The following is a 19,974-nucleotide window of genomic DNA, read 5'->3' as shown; positions in this document are numbered from 1 at the left end:
CAATATGTAGCTAGGAAAAATGGTTTTCTCTATATTCAGAAACAAAAGTCACACCAAGAAGTCTGTCACTTGCATTCCCCAGGAGGTACTTTCCTCGCACAGGTTTCTGTTTGATACATCCAAATGTGCCTCTGTTGTAGGAAGTGTGCTGGGTATCCCTAGTGCTCTGCGTCTGAGCTACAGAGGGCCAGGCATGCAAAGGCACCTCCATCCCAGGGAAAGCAGGCCCTGCTGTGTGGTAATCTGAATGGGAGCAAGTACCTGTTTGTTTTCCAGGTAACACATGGTGTCAACGACCACCTGGAGACCACACCCTTTATGAAGGACTGTCTGCAGTGAGGGTCTTGCCTCAGTGGCATTTTCTGCACAGACAGGAGCAGCAGGTGGTTGCAGGGCTCTCCATGGTCATGCTTGGGTTCTGATTCTTAAACATTTGGCAGTTGTCCCTGGCACCTCTCTGGCACAGATAACAGATAAGATAACACCACAAGTTATTAACCCCGGTGGGCTTGTACTAAACCACCATTAAGGTAGAGAGTCGAGCTGAAGCATTCTAACTTCACTTTTTCTTCCATTGCTGGGAAGCACATTTGGGGAGCTCATGATTTGTGGCCACGCACAGACATGGGGCCTGCCCCTGATCTCATGATGAGTCCCTGAGCAGCATGCAGACTGCTGCTTCTGACAACGAGCTTGCCACACAACTGCTCACTAGAAAGGGCTTTGTCATCTGGGCAAGTCTTTTTTTCTTAACTCCCTCAGGACTGGTAACCACCCTCAAAGCCACAGCTTGTTCTCTATCTGCCTCCCCTGGGGTCCAAGAAGCAGAACACCTACTCTGCCAGCCTCCCTTGCAGCTACAGGAAGTCATGTGACCTGGTTCTGTCCCCACAGGAGGGCTGCAAGGGGGCTTCTGACAAAAATTTTGCCTTCTTAATATGACAATTCTGACCACAGCTGCTCCCCCACTCCCCCTAGTCTCAAATGTAGGTGAATGTCACTGTTTTGTACTAATGATTACACTCTAAAAATACCATATCGCTTCTAAATAAGAGTCAACAGAATGAATGTAAACATTTAGACGGTTATAATATTAAAGAGCTGTGTGTGTGTAAGAGAGAGAAACACCCACCAGGGAGGAATTTTTGTGAAGTTAAAAAGATGTATGCTTTTATCTCTTCTCAGCCTTTTGGCTAAGATCAAGGGTAAAAAGATGTACGCTTTAGGCCCTCCCTGGTGACGCAGCGGGTTAAAGCACTGCACTGAGAAGCTTAAGCCACTTCCGCATGAGTTCAATTCCCGCCTGCCCGGGAGGTGACCACATGGCGTGGCAGACCTCTCCTGATGCGCTCGCTGCTCCCCTCAGCAGTGTACATCGTCGATCTGCCTGTTCTGCTCCCCACTCTGTCTCTGGTGAAGCCTCTCACCACCCCTGAGCCTCTAGCCTGTACCCCAGCTCTGTATGAACAAATAAATAAATATTAAAAAACAAAACAAAACAAAAAAAAACGATGTATGCTTTAAACATAACCAAAATCCAAAATATATTGCCAGGGTAGACCTATCATTCAAAGTTAGTGGTGCATAGATACATTTCCTTCCTTGTAGTTCATCTTATGAATGTCCAAATCATAAGTGACCTGGCAAATAAACTAGATTTCCCCCATTCTATGTGCCAGACCATGTGATAGAATTATGAGACTCAAGGCTTGCCCAAGTCTCTTTGCAATGCCAACAGGACAGAGTTTCGTTTACAGCTAAGTTATTTACATACACCACGGAAGTCTCCAAGTATTAATATATTGAGGATATCATAAAAATCCAATAAAATGGGCCCTCCCTGGTGGCTCAGTGGGTTAAAGCACAGCACTAAGAAGATAAGGCCACTTTAGCATGAGTTGGATCCCCGCTCCAGAGGTGACCCACATGGCATAGCAGACCTCTTCTGACCCGCCCGCTGCTCCCCTCAGCAGTGTACTTCGTCGATCTGCCTGTTCTGCTCCCCACTCTGTTTCTGGTGAATCCTCTCACCACCCCTGCACCTCTGGCCTGGCCCCTAGTTCTGTATGAATAAATCAATAAATCTTTTTTTAAAAATCCATAAAGCATCTGTACTAATAACCTACAATATGGATCTATATATATGTGCATAGATCCATGGATGGTGGACAGAGAAGTTGACACCACAAACAGCATGAGCAGAAAAAACAAGAGATGGAGGAATACATACATTTAGCATTTATTAAAAAATTTTAAAAAGTACTGATTTGAAAATAAATCCTTAAAGGATTATTTTTAGTTTAGGCCAGGTTTGTTTAGTTTCGGCTGTTGTCCTTTCTTTCGGAGGCCTGCCAGAAGGAGGGAAAAAAGGGGGTTGGACTCAGGGTTGGATATACTGGTTCCCCTCCATTCTCCATCCAGGCATCCCATACATCAGGGGCCAGGCTCAGGGTAAAGCACAAGAGGAACTGCAGGACACTCTCATTTTGCTTGTTTCATTCCATTTTAGCCATAGGCAATAATTGATATCAAATCACATTTCACATATTTTTCCTGCACCCACGGGAAAATGAGCTTTGGGTTTTGTCCCTTATACACACGCAGCACCCGGAGCTGGGAGGTTATAGGCAGACGTGCAGGAGGCGGCCAGACGCCTGATCAACCCGACATGTCACAGGGCCAGGTGGGGCACACACTGGGGCAGTGAATCTATTAGGTCAGTACCCAGCCTCTGAGTCTCACTTCTTTTCAGCTGCAAAGTGAGATAATAATTCTCTCCTTTTAGAGGTCAAAACTGTTGATAGCAAGTTCACAAGTCCCCTAATGGTTGCTGCCTACCAATTTATAGTATTTTTACAAGAGCAAATGAAATTTATATGAAAGGTGCACAAACATACTGTAATTATTTGTAAAAAAGCATGAACTTTATGAACTGAAACAATACACAGCACTTCAAACCCCGCACATGCATTGTGTTCTGAAAAATGAAATTATGGAGGAGGCTTCCAGAATCACTTTAAAATGCAAATTCCTGGGCCTGGCCTAGACCTAAGAAGTCAGAAGCTACTGAGTCCTGGTGAGATGTGAGCATTTTTGACAAGCACCCCTGTTGCTAACCTGAAGTTGGAGAAGCTATTTTTTCTGTAGGAAATAAATTGTTCTCTTTGGCTTTGAAGGACTATCCACTGAATGCAGGCTTCATCCAAATCCATTTAGTATGTTTCTTTTCTCACCAATTAAAGGTGATCGCAAAGGACCTCATACATTACACCTGAAGCCAATATTAATATTAGGTCAATTATATTAATATTTAAAAAAATCTAGAGCATTGTATATTGTTTTCTTAATAATAGGAAAGAAACGTCAAATGAAAGTTAACATAACTTGTCCGATCATTAATTCACTATAAGGAACTGCTGAAATCTACTGAAGACATCATCATTTGTTAGGGGTGTCTTCACCACCTCACTCCAGAAAGTAAGTCTGAAAAAGCTCATGGGATAGAGGCCACTGCAAGTGACCCCAGCCCTCCTGTGCATGGGCCATCCACTGCAGAGGTAACTTACCCCTCAGGATGTAGTTCTGATAGTTCTGATCTGCTTCAGCTCCCACCTTGATCAAACACGTCAGACCTTCGGCCACAACAAATTCATGCACCAAATCCTTGTCATCCTGGCAGGAAATGGGAAAAACAAAACAATTTCAAATACGATCTCCCCTCCATTCTCCGTCCAGGCTATGCTGTTACAACTATGTACAGTCCTTTGAAGCTGGTCCAACCTCTACAGAGCGTTCAGTTCTATTCAAATGAAGCATCTTAACCATTGCCAAAGGAAATTTACCACCAGCCTCCATATTGTTGTTTGCCAAAGACCAATTCTTGCCTGCTGGGCAATTTTATAATGTTAAAGCAAATGAATCCCATAAGGAATATCTAGTATGTTCCATTCTTCATTGCTTAAAAAGCATCAGGCTCCTCCACAGGTCTCTATGAACTTGCCATATGAAGCCTGATTTTTTTTTTTTTTAACAACAGGAAGTACTTGATTGCTGCGCAGACCATCCAATGAATTATGTGAAGCTACACACTCACTCCAAAAGACAGCCCTTAAAGCCAGGTACTTTGGGAATGCTATCTGAGAAAAAAAAGGCAACTTCTTTCCCTCCTAAGATGTGCTGCTGGCCCTCCCTGGTGGCTCAGCAGGTTAAAGTGCAGCGCTGCAAGCAAGCCAGGGCTGCTTCAATGCAAGTTCAATCCCCAGCCCCAGAGGTGATCTCCTGACCCGCCCACTGCTCCCCTCAGCAGTGTACTTCGTAGATCTGCCTGTTCTGTTCCCCACTCTGTCTCTGGTGAATCCTCTCACTACCCCTGCACCTCTGGCCTGTGCCCCAGTTCTGTTTGCATAAATAAATAAAATCTTTAAAAAAGAAAAAAGATAAGCTCCTGACAAGATGAACAAGGAGGCAGAACCAGCCATGTACCTAGAACAGACACACCATCCTTCCTAAGAGATACTGCAACTGGCCTGCAGGCCTGGTCAGAGAGGCAGAATGTGACTCAGAGATCATTGAAATCTGGTGGTTCTCAAAGAAGGGTCACCAGACCCACAGGCACCACAGGAGCCTCTCATGGGAACTTATTAGAAATGCAAACTACCAGTCCCCACCCTTGGCTGACTGGATAGAAACTCTACTGCAGAGGTCTCAGTCATCTATGCTTAACCTGTCCTCCAGGTGATTTAGAGGTACTGAGATGGTTCTCACCCCTGATCTCTGCACATTAGAATCATGTAAGGAAGCTTTCAACAGGAACAGGAAGCAGGTCTCCATCCAGATGGATATGGTCAAATTTCTGGAGAGAGTAGATTGTGCTATTAAATTCCCCAGGAATTCCTAGAGAGCAGACAGCTCAAGAACCACTTATCTAATGCTAACCTTGTCTCCATAAAGTGAGCGATAAAACTTCAGCCAAATCACCAACTTCTAAGCAGCACCCAAGCCCAATTCCTTTTCTGTAGTACCAGGCTCAGAGCCTCTGAGAAGGAATTTTTCCACTGACAGTGCCTTGCTGTAGATGCAACGAGGATCAGGTTGGCACATTCATCTTCAATTATAAAAATGGAGCAAAAAGAAAAAACCTCAGTGATGTAAATAGTAGAAAGTTTAATAGAATAATGAAAGGTTATTATTATAGGGATGGTCAAGAGAAAAAAATAATTTAGACGAATTGGCATAATTCTCCTGTCCCTACATGAAATCAGCCCTTCATTTTGATTTCATGGCATTTTCCAATTATGTGGATGGAGGACTTGAGCTAAATGTGGGCAGGCCAGGCAAAGACTCTCTTTGAACCAAGGAAGCACTCAGCATTCGGAGGGCTCTGGGAGGGAGGAGAGCAGTAACTGTGCCCTGAAGGAAATGCAAGACAGATGTGCTAACTCTGACTTGCAGATAATCATGGCTTTGGAAGCAGGAGAAAATGGGAGAGTATCTTGAGCCTTTGGAAAATTACTTTACACTCATATGTATAAAGGAAATAAAAAATAATTCTCTCGCTTCCATCCATATCCTTTTCCACCAGCATATGTGAAAAGTGAACATTTAGATGAGCTCATGTCTAGTCAGAAAGTTTTTCCAAGCATGTAACAAATGTTTATTACTTTAAAGCTAGATTCACACATGACTTCATGGTGAAAAAGTGAGAACAACCTCTCAAGAAACCACTCAAGCTAATCACTAATATTAATATAGCAGAAAGCTCACTGCCTGCAAAGGTGTCTGGAAAAAACACTAGACAGAGGAGACAATGTTTATAAAAAATAATTCAGAGCCCAAACTAAAAGGCCTGCACACACATAGATAAGGCATTGAGGAGATTGAAATTCATGGATAATAAATACAGAGAATCTTCCCACACTCTTACAAATTGGCACAGTACTAGATTTTAAGCACAAGCCCTAAAATATATAGGCATTAATAAATGGTTCTTGAAACACGGTTTCTGACTAGAACGAAATAAAAATGTTAACACTAACTGATAAATGGCTATCGCTATTTCAGACTTTTCTGTAATCGCCATGATTTAACCTGTGATCATTTTTTTAAATGGCTATTCGTCAAAAACTATTCTTCAACTCCATTCAAATGACCGATGATACTTTTTTTTAATACCTTTACAATCTAGCTTCAGAAAGAATTTCCACATTTAATAAACACCAGAGAAGGAGATGCAGACCCAGGGATCTGGGAAGAAGTGATCAAAGCTCCAGACAGCTTGCAGCCTGTATAATCCATTTAACACCCAAAGCATTCCTACCCCATGCTTTAGAGCTATTTTGTACACACGTTATGGTTTTCCAAACAGATCATATACTTCCGATAGCAAGCACCTTCTTCCTGCCTACGAAGTGCTCAAAAAGATTTCTTTGATGAATAAATAACAAAGTAGCATCTGAGATTGCAGAAAGCTAACACTACAGAACTAGTTTGATGAGGGGACATGTAACAAGCCCCTAGACATGACACTTGTTTTCTAACTGTTCCACAAAAGTAAGCTTCAAACATTCAAAAGAAGGTAATTTAGTGAGCCCCAGATGCCAAGGAACTCACTCTAATCCTATTGCATCTATTATGCATCCCCAGCTGCTGCTATATAAATTTGAAGCAAATCTCAACAAGATAACTTACGCATGCAGTGAACGTAAGAGAATGTCACATATTGTGGGTGCCCACTCAGCACTGGTATGGAAACATGTTTGTGTGTGACAACCACTAAATTCATCATCCAGCTGAGAGCAGACTGGGGGCGGGGTGGGAGAGGATGGCTGGTGTTGAAGAATAGAACACAAAACCGCAATTCTACCAGTTTTTCTTTAATAAATCCGAATTAAATTAGAAAAGGTAATACATGTCTTAACTTTGTATATTGGAAATAAGTGACACATTAAAATAATCTGAATGATGTTCTAATCTAATTTGCACTGTGATGTAATGAAGCTTTATTTGTAATCAGTAAGCAGTACAAGTTTATCTTTATTTAATTCCAAGTGCAATACGAAAATAGAACCTTAGAGTAACTTGTGTTTGTTTTACCTGAAATATCTGCTTCAGGGAGAAAAGGGCTCTTCTTAAATCTCGTCCACTTGAGTTGTACAGCTTTTCTGAAATGAATAATAAAAGTCATAAAGTTAATTAGACTCCATGGATGGTTTAAAAATAAAACCAGAAAGCAAGCAGTTCTGAGGTTGCACACTGCCAACGGGAAGGTGAATAAAACCCATTTCACTTAGGGTACAGTCTGAGTTTGTATTCAACTGCAAGAAGAGGGGATGTGGGCTGAAAAAACGAGTGCCCATCCTTGCACCCTGAGTTCCCACCATCCCTCTCGCTGGGTCTCTATTTCCATCGGATGGCCACAAATGTCTCTGGGTCTCTATTTCCACTTGATGTACCCAGAAAATGAACCCAGTCAAAATGTAATTCGACTTTCCTCAGCCTCCTCCTACCTTGCCTTGCAGCCCTGCACCACTGTGCTTTCTGCAGTTGGGCTCAGAAAGCTTTGCAGCCACATCTTTATCTTGGGATCTGATGGTCACCTCAAGAGACCCGCGGGCAGCATTCTGGCTCTAAGGATTGGTGATGGCACCCCAAGAGAAGGCCAGCCTTTGCTCTTCCTGGACCTGGGCTCTCTCATGTTCAAAGACCCTTGCCCTGAGCATGAGGACCGAACCTCATATCTGAGGCTCAAGGCTCAGGCAGAATTCTAGCACCTACTCTTTGATCATCACATTTAATAAGTACTAGTCAGTCCAGGCTACCTAAGGAGGTGAGCTGAGCAGAGGACACATCCTCCAGAGACCATAATGTGGCAGAGAGACAGACAAACATGCCATAAGTACTAGTTGGCCATTGGGGTCGTATCAAAGGCTGAACACATGTGGGAGGAAGAAAGAGTCCAGTTCTTGAGGTATACAGACAGGACACCTAGAATCACAAATTCTGTTCAGCTTTCCAGTGGTTCAAGTGTCTAGGGTGGGGCTCCTAACACCAGATGCCAGACCACCCTAATACGCCATTCCTGCTTCCTCAGCACCTGCCAGACATGGGAGGTACAGCCTATGCACTGGGGATATAACTGAATAGTGGGCTTAGTAAGAACAAAGACTATGCACTCTAGCAACATGCATTTCAAATCCAGTATTGCCATGTATTACCCATGTCACCTTGGACAAAGTAGTCTACCTCTCTAAGCCTTGGGCTCTCCATTTGTAAAATGAAGCCTAAAAACAATAGAGGAAAATGATTTTTATGCTAAACCAAACATGGATACAACAAAGAAGGGTGCAAAATTATTTAAAATATTAAGAGAGAACAGAAGAATTGAAAGCAAAGTCATGTTGGGACCAGTCACCCTGGACTTCAATTGCCAGCCTACAGGGGTTCAGAGCAGAGCCTCATTCTCCTCTTGTGTGAATGTCATGTACTTGCATGAAAACACCTGCAACAGGTGCCCTAAGGATTGACAGAAGTCTCCTTAAGAGAAAGATATGCTGAGGACCCTGCCTGGTGGCATACTGGGTTAAAGCAGAGCACTAATAAGAAGATAAAGCCACTTGAGCTGAGTTCAATCACTGCCCCAGAGGTGACCCACATGGTGTAGCAGACCTCTCCTGACCTGCTCACTGCTCCCCTCAGCAGTGTACTTTGTCGATCTGCCTGTTCTGCTTCCCACTCTGTCTCTGGTGAGTCCTCTCACCACCCCTGTACCCCAGTCCTATATCCATATGCATAAATAAGTAAAATCTTAAAAAAATAAAGATATGCTGCATTGTATGGTAGCTGTGGGGTTGGAAAGGTTCCCACCTCAGATTTTAAAAAATGGGAGGTAGGTAGAGCTCAGCCTTGCATAGTGATAGCTTCCAAGATGTCCCCAATGAAGTGTTGGTCTCTGTCTACTCGGTGACATCATCACTCCCATTTAAACCTTTCAGTGGCTATCGGCACAATAAGAATGGAATCCAAAATCCCTGACATGGCACAATAGATCCTCAGTGATGCAGCGCTGGTGCTCACTCCCTTGCCATGCTGTAGACTTGAGTTGTCCTTCAGACCCTTGGGCACACTCACTACCTATATGCATAGCTGGGAAGTAGAAATGGAAGGATTCTGCAGGCTTTGGCCTGAAGGTGGTGTTGACTCCAAAGTCTCCTGGTTGTTGGACAACCAGGGAATTCAGCACCTCTAAATATAAATGCAAAGCACAATCACTTGGCAATTATATGGAAAGTTTTTATTAAGACAGAGTGAAGCACCTTCCTAAAAGAACAGGATCCAGACAAACTCCAAAGCAATCAACGAACCCCAAACTAAGCATCAAATTAATCATGAACCTTAAGAAATGAGGATTGGGTGACTCAAGGTGACCTTTGAAGCACTTTCAAGATGATGAAATACATGAGTAATTAATTCTTGTAGTGAATGACATCAGCATCAACCCACAGTAGAATCAGTTTCTACATCTTACAACTTGGAATTCTCACATCCCAGAAAAGCCGACTTAGTTTTTTCCAGTTCCACTTCTAATAAAGAATAAAGGGATAAGATGTGAGCATGGTACTATATATACCTTGAAGAAAACATTCATCTTACATAGCAAGAGCATCAGAAGACTGTCAATCCCAGGTACTTCATGAAGTAACAATGCTTGCTCATGTACCATCAGATAAGCAGAAATATGTCTTCATCGATTCACAATAGCACAGTAACTTGAGTGCTGATTCATGTGAATGAGACTGTGGTTAGTGTGTTTTGACTGTGATGGGTTTAGTACTTGGTAGTATAGTCAAAACAATCAGTTTTTAAAGTAGAGATAAGAATAGGGAAAATCTTAGCTTAGAATCACTGATGCTGTATTGAGCTTTACATCTCTATTCATGAGAAATACTCACTTGTAGTATTTTCATACTGGTGTTGACACTGAAGCAATGCTGACCTCACAAGTTGGGAGTAGGCCCACCTCTTCCACTTTCAGAGCCAGTTTATATAGGCTTGGTCTATGTTCCTTAAATGTTTGGCAGAATTCTCCAGTGAAGTCATCTGGGCTGGGAGTTTGCTTTGTTGAATAGTTTTTAACTGAATTCAATTTCTTCAGTTAACATGGGCTAGTCTGATTATTTTTTCTTGAATGAGCTTTGGTAATTTGCATCTCACCAAATTTCTCCAGTTCATCTAAGATGTTTTATGTATTGACATAAGTTGTTCATAATATTCCCCATCAAACTTTTATTGACTATAGAATACTCCTCTTAGCCCTGGTATTTGGTAACTTGAACCTTTCCTCCTTTTAATTTGGTCATTCTGATTTGACATGAATCTACTCTATTGATATTTTCAAAGAATCAGTTTTGTATTTTACTGGCTTTTTTTCCCACTTTCAAAGTTTATTTTGTTGATTTTTTGTTTGCTTTTGGTTTAGTTGACGCTGGTTTTTCAAGTAGAAATTTAGCTGACTTAAGAATTCTAACTATTTAGTGCTACAAAGTTCTCCCTAAGTACTGATTTAGTGGTATTCCACAAAATTTGGCCTATCGTGCCTTTATTTCCATTCAATTCAAAATTGAAGGAATTATGAACATTTCATTCAAGTTGGGAATAACTGATTTTTTTTTTAATCAATGGTTTACTTAGAAGTCTATTCAACTTTAAAGAATTTGAGAATTTTTCATATATCTTTCTGTAGTGGATTTCTTGTTAAATTTATTTATGGTGAGGAATATACTTTGCGTATTATTTTCAATTTAAGGTGCATTTTACACTCAGAAGATGGTCTATCATGGTGAATGTGGCCTAGTCACTTAAAAGGATATGTTGTTATTGGGTGGACTCTTCTCGAAACACCCACTAGGTGAAGTTGAGTGGTAGTGTTATTCAGCTCTTCTACATTCTTACTGAGTTTATTTACTTGTTCTATAGATTACTGTGCAAGGACCATTAAATCTCCAATTAATGGATAAGTCTACATCTATATTCAGCTTTGTGAATGTTGCTTTAGGTGCTTTGAAGTTCTGATGTTAGATGTTCTCAAGTTTATGGTTGTTATACCTCTAGGTAAACTGAGCTTTTTTAGCATTATGTAACATCTTCCTCTCTGGCAATACTCTTCATTTTACAGTTAACTGTCTTAATATCAATATACTCACTTTTGTGTAGGGTGTATATTTTTTCACCCTTTTTACTTTTCATCTATTTATTTTTAGCCATTTAGAATTCTTGTGGAAATAGTTGCTACTTTTAACCCAATCTCTTTTCATGGGTGCGCAGTCACTGTATCTTTAACCACCTTTAGGATGTCACAAACAGCTCCCAGGTGGCATGAAAACAGAAGGCCTCACGGAGGCCTGATGAGATGCATCATTGTCCCGAAGCCAAAGACTGCTTTGAGGGGTGCCAAAATGCTCTCTCCATTTCTACTAAATGTCTTTAATTAAAACAAAATAGTATCTGTTTGAAGAGTATGTACCTCCTCGTCCAATTGTCTTTATTTTTTTTAATTTACACATACTCATTATTTGTTTAAATAAACATGTATGTAGTCTATTCCAAAACTAAATAAATACAGTTCCAAACAAATTATTTCTTTCATCTAAGACATTAGAGTTTTTCACAAATTTTAATGTGATTTTGCTTTTGACTATCAAAACTCAAAAGATCCGCTAACCTATGTAAGAATACTACATGTTTTGGCTGAAGTGTCTTTCAAAATGCCTTACTTTTTAATTTCATGTGCTACAAGGTAGTTGGTGAGGTCAATTCAGAAATCTTCCACCTGGCATCTGTTGAACTGCAGCTTCTTTTTCATCCTTCATACAATATAGCCATCTACCAATGAGGTTTCATTTTTAAGTGCTAAGATAACCTCTCCCAAAGTACTGCAGACCTTTCCCTTTTCTAGCAATCAACATTTTAAAAACACGCACTCAGTCCTATTTAAGAATACTGAAGTGATCACCATTGTGGCTGAAATAAAATGACTAAATATTCAAAGAGATAAGATCTTTAGAATACTGATTTCTGAAATAGATAATATTGTCTCGACAAAACCCTGGTATCATGGTATAAAGTGAAATCACAGTGCTTAATGAAACTCAAAATTGCCCTCTATTTTAAAAACATAATGTACCAAAAGCCCAACAAGGCTTTTTCTGGTGATTCTTAACATATATTTTAGAGGACTCCACTCTTTACCTATAGGTTAGGAAGGATTAGGCACCAAGGATGTATGCAAATGACATATAATTTGCCCTCTTATGAGACACATAATTCCTGCTGGTAGAAGATGAGCTGGCAGATACTTTATCATGTCACACTTTACACCCAAACCAAAGAGTATTGATAGTTCTTTGATGTGGCTCAAGAGAGATCCACACAGGCCTAACTAAGGAGCACTCCTTCCCACAATCCAAGTCCTAGCTGCTTTGCTGCAAGGCTGGCCATGCCATGGCAGGTGTAGTTTGGAATTTTAACAGCTGGGGACACTCTCAGTGCAAGAAACCAAGTGTCCCACTCGTGTTCCCTTCAGGTTTCACCATACAGCAAGCCACACTCACCAGTGGTTCACCTTAGACTACAGTGTGAAAGACTCACCTAGGATCAAAGCCTGGCTTGCCAGTTTCCCAGGAGTTATGTCTCACGTTGCTCTTGAATGCATTTCCTATAGAAAGTCAACCACTCTTTGGAAAGCAGTTTATGAAAAAATTCACTTGCATCTCTTTGTCCTGGACTACATGGTATCTGCAAACCTCCCTCCATGCAGTGACTGCTAAACTTGGTGCTTATTTGTTCTGGCATCAGTGTCTGCTCTGTTTTGTGTGGGTCTTGCAAGTCTATGTATGCAGATGCCAGTACACATTTGGCCTCAGACTGTGAATGATGGAGTAGAGCTTGGAGGTCCCCTGAGCTTCTGTACCAGATACAGTATGTATCTTGTCCCTTGGTCCTGAATTCCAAAGGAATTCTATATGAGGCAAAGCAATGGACTTCTAGTGCAGAGCAGGGGCAGAAGCCTGAAGCCCATCCAAGCCAGCAAAAGGGCAGTTCCAGAGGCTTCACCAGAACCTCACATTTCTCCCAAGAGATCCCAGAAGTTGTCCCTTCCCTCTGCCCATGCCAGTGAAGGTGGGACAGCACTTACTAGGGGAATATGCAGAAAAATTGGTTCCATAGCCCCTCCCTACCCCCCAACTCAGCTGGAGAGAACTCTCAGTATCAAGGGAAAGTTAAATATTGGTCTCTTCTGTAAAAGTATTAAAGTAGCCCCAGAGTAAAACAAGAAGCAGAATTCTTACATGCAAATTGCAGAGCTGGTATCAGACTGGAGTCCAAAGGTTTCTCATTCTTCCTGAAGCTTTGAGATTGCTTGGTGGGAGGTGTGCAGTGGAAGACCCCACCAGCAGAGCCTGAAAGCTGAGTTCATGAGAACTCAGGCAGCAAAAGGTCCCAGGGAAGAGGCAGCACCAGTTCCACAGCTGGGGAGAAGCTGTGGGAGGCGATTTTGCATCCAGCACAAGCCCTCCTTGGCCAATAAATGAATGTGTGCTCTTGTTCTCCACCCCTTTCCAAGCTGAATCTGCCCAGAGTGCAATCACTTCTGTAGCTTTAGCCTTTGACTAAAGGTCAATTAGGAGCCTTCCTTTGGTGGAGAAAAGGGGGTGTAATCAGAATGTCATGTTAGTCTTTAGAAACCCCCCCTTTACTCTTTGCTTTTAAAATTAAATATGTTCCTTTAAGAGATGCAATTAACGTATTACACTCTCAAACTGACTTACAATAACAAGAAATACAGGGAAAATTAATTAAAAGCCAGGGGGAGCATTCCTGTTTTGTGTTGGGAAAGAAACCTCCCACATGGCTCGCAAATATCAGCACTGAAAAGCAGCCAACGAGGTCTTGCGCTTCTGCTTAGCCAAAAGCGCAAGGGAAGAAAACCCCAGCACGTAGGAAAGGAAGTCGAGAGCATCAGAAGGAACCATGAGCAGATCAGAACCAACCAACCAGTGAAAGAAGGTGGACGCAGGAGCCAAAGGCAGCTTGGAGCAAGACAAGGGAAGTAGATAACCAAAAGGAGCACCATGCTTTCAGACAACAAAAAATCTGATTTGGAGGTAATGAGAGCACACCCTTCTCTCACCAAGTGTCAAACACACTAACCAAGTACTCCATGGGAGAACTTGTGCCAGGACCTAGCAACCCGCTCACACAGGGCAATGGAGTTTTCTCCCTTTATCTCATTTGCTACAAAAGACACCACCTTGAGAGAAGAGCCTTATTCAAGGGGAAATATCCATGCCTACATTTCAAAACCTGTTTGCAGCAGCTCTGGCCAAGACCACCATCATAATTTTTCAGGGGTAGCAGAGGCATGAGCTCCTCTTTCGCCAGGATTCAGTTGCAGGACACATGCTCATCAGACCCACCAGGTAGAGCGAGCTGGAGAAGAGCAGACCTGCAAGGGGCCAAGGCCGCCTCCAGAATCAGAGACATTCTTGGGGGTGCTCCTTTCTCCAGCCAGGAGGGCCACGGTGCAGGTTACCATAGCACTGAGTGAGTCCAAAGAACCCCACTCTGGAATTTCTCCCCACAAATGCTCACCCAGCACACTGATGACAGGGAGATACCAACCCATATCTACTTGCAAGCATTGCTTCATTATTCCGGTTGATATTGTGGTGGCGGGGGAATGGGGATGCATGTAGGTACACCCCATCACCACCCCAATCAGCTGAGAGGCAGTCCGTTCTGCCTGAGGACACACAGACTCATTGTCAACAATGACAAGGCCAGGAGACCTGATGAGACAGAAGACAGCTTAAGATGACCTTATTTAAACCCCAAGTCTCTTGGAGTTTAATCACTTGAAGTATTTACTGGTAATATAATCCTTACCATCACCCTCTATTGATTACCTGCTAAGCCGGTATTGTGCTAGCACCAGGATCATGAAGGTAAATAGGAAATCTTGGTCGTCGGCCCTCCCTGGTGGTACAATGGGCTAAAGCGCAACACTGAGAAGCTAAAGCCACTTCCGCATGAGTTCGATTCCCGCCTGCCTCGGAGGTGACCACATGGAGTGGCAGACCTCTCCTGACCCGCCTGCTGCTCCCCTCAGCAGTGTACTTCGTCAATCTGCCTGTTCTGCTCCCTGCTCTGTCTCTGGTGAAGCCTCTCGCCGCCCCTGAGCCTCTGGCCTGTACCCCAGTTCTGTATGCACACATAAATAAATCTTAAAAAAAAAAAAGTCTTAGTCATCAAAAGAGCTGAGTGGGGAAGACAGGCGCATCCCCAAATAATGCTGGTGTTATGGGAGAAGGTGATGGCGACAGTCGGGGGCCACAGTAGTGGCAAGGCCTGTGAACCAGGAACTGGACAGCAGAGGTTCAATACTGAGCAGACTTTGAAGGCTAAGGGGCAGTTAACACCTGTGAGAAGTTCTGTGCAGAAAGGAAACTAGAGGGAAAGAAGGAGCAGGTGTCCCTCCTGGACACTGAGTGGGGACGCCGTGTGCTCACAGACGACTGTCACTTCAGCTGGCTGGTAGGTACATCAGCTGGCAGTGACAGACCAGGCTGGGGGCACAGGGAGAGGACCTCATGGCAGCAAGCTTCGATTCTACCACATCACTCAATTGTGTGCTCCTTGATATCAGGGCTCATAATAACTTACCACTAGGTGCCCAATACCTCAACAAATGATTAACTGACCAGGATGACTGAGGCAGAGAAAAAGAACCTCAAAGGATCACATTGCATGCAAGTTCCTAATGCCTCCAACATTTGGGCTGGTCCCTGCTTTACAGGTTAGCCAAACTTAAGAACACTCTAGAATTTGTCTTCTGTGAGGGGGTCCAGCCCCAAAGGCATAGTTCTACTCTGTTCTACCGTTTTGGTCACACTGACAAAGACGACATAAAATCATGTCCATATTCTTATCTGCCAAAACTGGAAAACCAGCAAGATTTCCTTCATTTGGCAAAAGGATAAACAAAATATGGTCTTATCAGATATTGAAATACTATCCAGCGATGAAAAAGAAATGAGCTATCAAGTTACAACATAAAAAGTGGAGGAAACTGAAATGTATATGGCCAAGTGAAAGATGCCAATCTGAACTTGAAGTTGCAGAAGGAGGAGGCCCCCCTCCCTGCAAATGGCAAATAGCCCCCAAGGAGCCGATGACCAAGAGGCTGCACTAGAACTGCAGTTAGGAAATGATGACGAGCGCCTCATTCTCCCCAGCCTCTGTTCACAGAACCTGTCCGCCTCAGCGCTGACAACCTTTGCCGGCTGAACCACTGAGCCACACCCAGCTCCACGGCTTTCCAGCTTGTTGATCTGGGGGTCACTCTGCACCCTCCTCATCTTTACCCAAGAAGGCAGCACCAGGTAGCTCCGGTTTTGAATTTGTTCATAGGAAACTACTTTTCCTTCTGAGTTGGAGGGAGGTGGTCAACTTTGGGACCCAGCGAAGTCCATTTCTGTCTGCTCCATCTTTACTTTAACAAAAGTGTCCCTTCTCAGAGGCCTGAAGCCCTGGGTCAGCTAGTGCAGGTCACTCGATGAATTGGAATTCTGTTTCAAACAGGCCTTTTTTCCCTGGGATCAAAGACGGGCAGAGAGAGAGAGGGGTCCTCAGAGACCATCCAGCCCTACCACCTCCCTCTGTGGAGAGGTTGAACTGCTTGCCCCATCCACAGAGCCCCCACACATGTGCCAAAGGGGTCAGCACTTTGCCACAGCATCGCTAAAAAGGCTGCTGACCCGGGGTAATCAGTCATTAGCATCTGAAAAGCAGCAGATACACCCTGAGGCAATCAGTGGTGTGAGAAACAGGTGAAGGGGATCTTTTTCTTAGGCCAGCCCTCCTTCAGCTCTGCAGTCTTTATCTGCATGTCTGTCTAGCAACTCAGTCTCTATGTGGCTCTCTCTCCCCTGACCCCTGCAAAGGGCCGGACCTCCTGCCTTCCTGCTCTGCCTTCTCCCTTGCTCCCCTTTCCACAATATCTTTGTCCTTTGTTCTTTCTGCCGTAATTAGAAATCTGGAACACCTCGAAATATTTATTTATGGGCCTTTATAACCCCTTTATTTTAGAAGCTGAAACATTTAAATATGTGTTTTACAAAATTACATAGGTTTCTCTTTCTAGTTCTCTGTGAACAACAAAGAAACCACACTGCCAAATGGGTTTTGCTTGGGTGTGGAATGTTTTTCTCCAGAAATGGCCAGAGCATAATGGTGGCACTGCCTGCAGCCTGGCCCTTCTCCCCCTTCCAGCAGGGCACAAAGGTTAGAGAGGTTTCTGGAACAAACTAGCCAGTGCTCTCTTTGCTCTCCTGGAAACACCCAGGGTCCCAGGTGGCCACCATTGCTGTCAGTCAGGTGTAAAGCCCAATTTTGCTTCTCTCTCCAGAGGAAAAAAAAAAACTGAGGAGAAAAGGACCATCCCAGCACGAACACATGAACCCACCCCCACCTGAGGACACAGTCAAAAATGACTCCCCCTGTCTCTCCCAGCACCAAGTGGAGCAGAACTGCCTTAGTCTTGACCTCTGCAAAGCACCTCATTCTCCACAGCCTCTGTTCACAGAACCTGTCCGCCTCAGCGCTGACAACCTTTGCCGGCTGAACTGTGGGGGGTGCTGTGTCTGCTTCACGTGCCTTCTGTGCCCTCAGCTGCCCAGGTTGCCAACCTGCATGATGCTCTGCCTCACACAGTTGGCCTCCTGCATGACTGCCGTCGCCTCAGACTCCTCACTCGACACTGGTGTTTCAGAAGAGCCCTCTTATCAGTAAATCAGGCCTAGAAATACCCATTCTAACATGAAGAAGCAAAGCGATGAGCACAGTAATGTTGGCCAAGCGCTGGGCACATCTGAGTACTCAGTCGTCAGTACTTTTCCTTTCCTCTCCAGCCCCAAAGGCTTCAATGACATGTCTAGAAAAAATGCCCAAGCTCCTCCATAGTCAGGCCTTTCATGGACAAAATGCAGGACTAGTGGGGGCCATCTGTCAGGACCTGCACTCAGACAGCCCCAGCTGGGTCCTACAAAACTTCTCCAAGGCACCACTGCAGCTTCCAAGGGGTGCCTCTTCCTTCCTGGGTCAATGGTTCTTGACAGAGGAAATGTTCACCATCCCTGTCGCAAACATTTGGAGAGAAAGAAATGAATGAATGATCCTTGGGGAGAAGATGAGGCTTGTTAGCTGGGGTCAAAGGGGAACAATCTGGCATCCATCATGTCACTGAGCAGAGCTGGCAAAATTCAGTCGTTCACCTGACCCACTTCCACGGGGCAGGACTCTTCTGTAAGTTCTTCAAGACAGAAACAGCCTTTCATCTATGGAGAGCTTCTTCTAAGGCACACAGTGCTGCACCAGAGAAAAGACTTGAGTTTTAAATTTTTTTTATTTTTTATATATTTTTTTTTAGACTTGAGTTTTTAAAACACCTGATTGAGCTGTGATTAGAGTTTATTCACTAGCCTGGGGGCAGAAGGGCCACAGTAAAAACACAGTATTTCATCTCTACAGAGAAACGCTGCCCACCGTAAACAGATTTACACCCAAACTGAAGCATTCCACAGGCTGTACCCCAAGCCTCCTTGACCTCCTGACGTGCACCTTCTATTTCCAGGTTGTGCCAACATCAGCCAAGGAGGCGGAGCGTCCACACAGTAAGCACTCAGTGATGACACAATGACCCGAGTGTGACCAGTTAGGTGAACCCACGTATTGGAGAACACAATTAGGAAACAATGTGGATGTGGCTTCGAATGTCTGGAGATAGCTTTACAGAGAAGAGGGACAGCAAACCCAGGCTCGGAGGCTCAGGGAAGTCAGTATTTCCAACAAAATCAGTATTTCCGTACAAAATTAGCTGTTTGCCTGGCTGTAACATCTGCATTCCCCACCTGCTTGTGAGGCCCAACTCAGCGATCAGCTGACTGACTTCCTTTCACACCCGAGCCCTGAGGAGCAGTAGCTGCATACGGGGGTCTACCTGCTTCACCTCCTTCAGTTCCAAGAGAAAGCACAGATTAGTCCCTGGCCTTTCACAGAGTAGTGGGAGCAGCTGCAGAGCAGACAACCCCCAGGCTCTGGACAGGATGGGCCCCAGAGGGCAGACAGGCACACCAACTCCAATACTTTTACCAGTAAGTCACATGGAGAATCCAGCCTAGGCAGCCTTTGAAATAAAGTCACAACCACAGGCCATCCCCCAAGACCTCCTTCAGGAGATCAGATCACCTGGGGTTGATCTGATCTGGGTGGGGGTGGAAAGGCCTATCTCCGGTTGAATTAATTCAGGCAGGAAGAATGAGTCCACTTCTGAATGGGGGTGCTGCAGGGCTCTCATTTGCAAGAGATGAAGTGCTCACTGGCTGGTCAACCAACTGCCATTCTCTTTGCCAAACTCCATGTACACCCCAGATGCAACTCATTCCCAAGGAAGACACTTTCCAGGGTCGGGAAAGCTAGTTCCAAAGGGGTACCGGGCTGACTGGATACATGCTCTGTGTGAACCACTGTCTAGGTAGTGCCAGATGGAGGGGAATTTGGTGAGTGGCAGAACCAGAGATGGGAAGCTGGCAAGAGCAGCTCCCTTTGGTGCCCCCAGTGTGGTCTCCTTGGGCCTTGCCCGTATATCACACAAACGAGAGCCACAGGCATGGAAAATGTCCTCAGTAATCTTTGTGGTCCGACAGCAGGGCCCCAGCCTTTACCACACCCCCAAGGGGCTGGAGCTTTTCCCTCAGGAAAGAGACATGAATACCCGTCATTATACCACGGTCAGTCTCTTTCAAGCACTGACTGCAGATAAAGGTGCCATTAGAAGAAAACCAAGCACCCACACTGTGCTGTGCATTCGAGGGAGCGGGGAGATTTGCTGTTTTCTCCTCATCTGAATATCATGAAGAGGTC

The 19,974-nt window shown here is 44.1% G+C and overlaps 1 protein-coding gene across 1 annotated transcript in view; it reads right to left on the bottom strand.

Annotated features, from left to right (window-relative positions):
- The window catches only part of FHOD3 (formin homology 2 domain containing 3), a 385,640-nt gene that overhangs the window by 218,830 nt on the left and 146,836 nt on the right, over positions 1–19,974 (bottom strand). Inside the window, exons 4-5 of the mRNA XM_012725906.1 lie at positions 7,093–7,160; positions 3,567–3,672 (exon numbers count right to left, since the gene is read on the bottom strand). Of these exons, the coding sequence (XP_012581360.1) occupies positions 3,567–3,672; positions 7,093–7,160 (174 nt within the window). The remainder of the gene's footprint in view (positions 1–3,566; positions 3,673–7,092; positions 7,161–19,974) is intronic.

Source organism: Condylura cristata, unplaced genomic scaffold (genome assembly GCF_000260355.1).
Source record: "Condylura cristata isolate star-nosed mole 26May11 unplaced genomic scaffold, ConCri1.0 scaffold00016, whole genome shotgun sequence".
NCBI lineage: Eukaryota > Metazoa > Chordata > Mammalia > Eulipotyphla > Talpidae > Condylura > Condylura cristata.
This window is presented reverse-complemented; position numbering and strand designations above follow the sequence as displayed.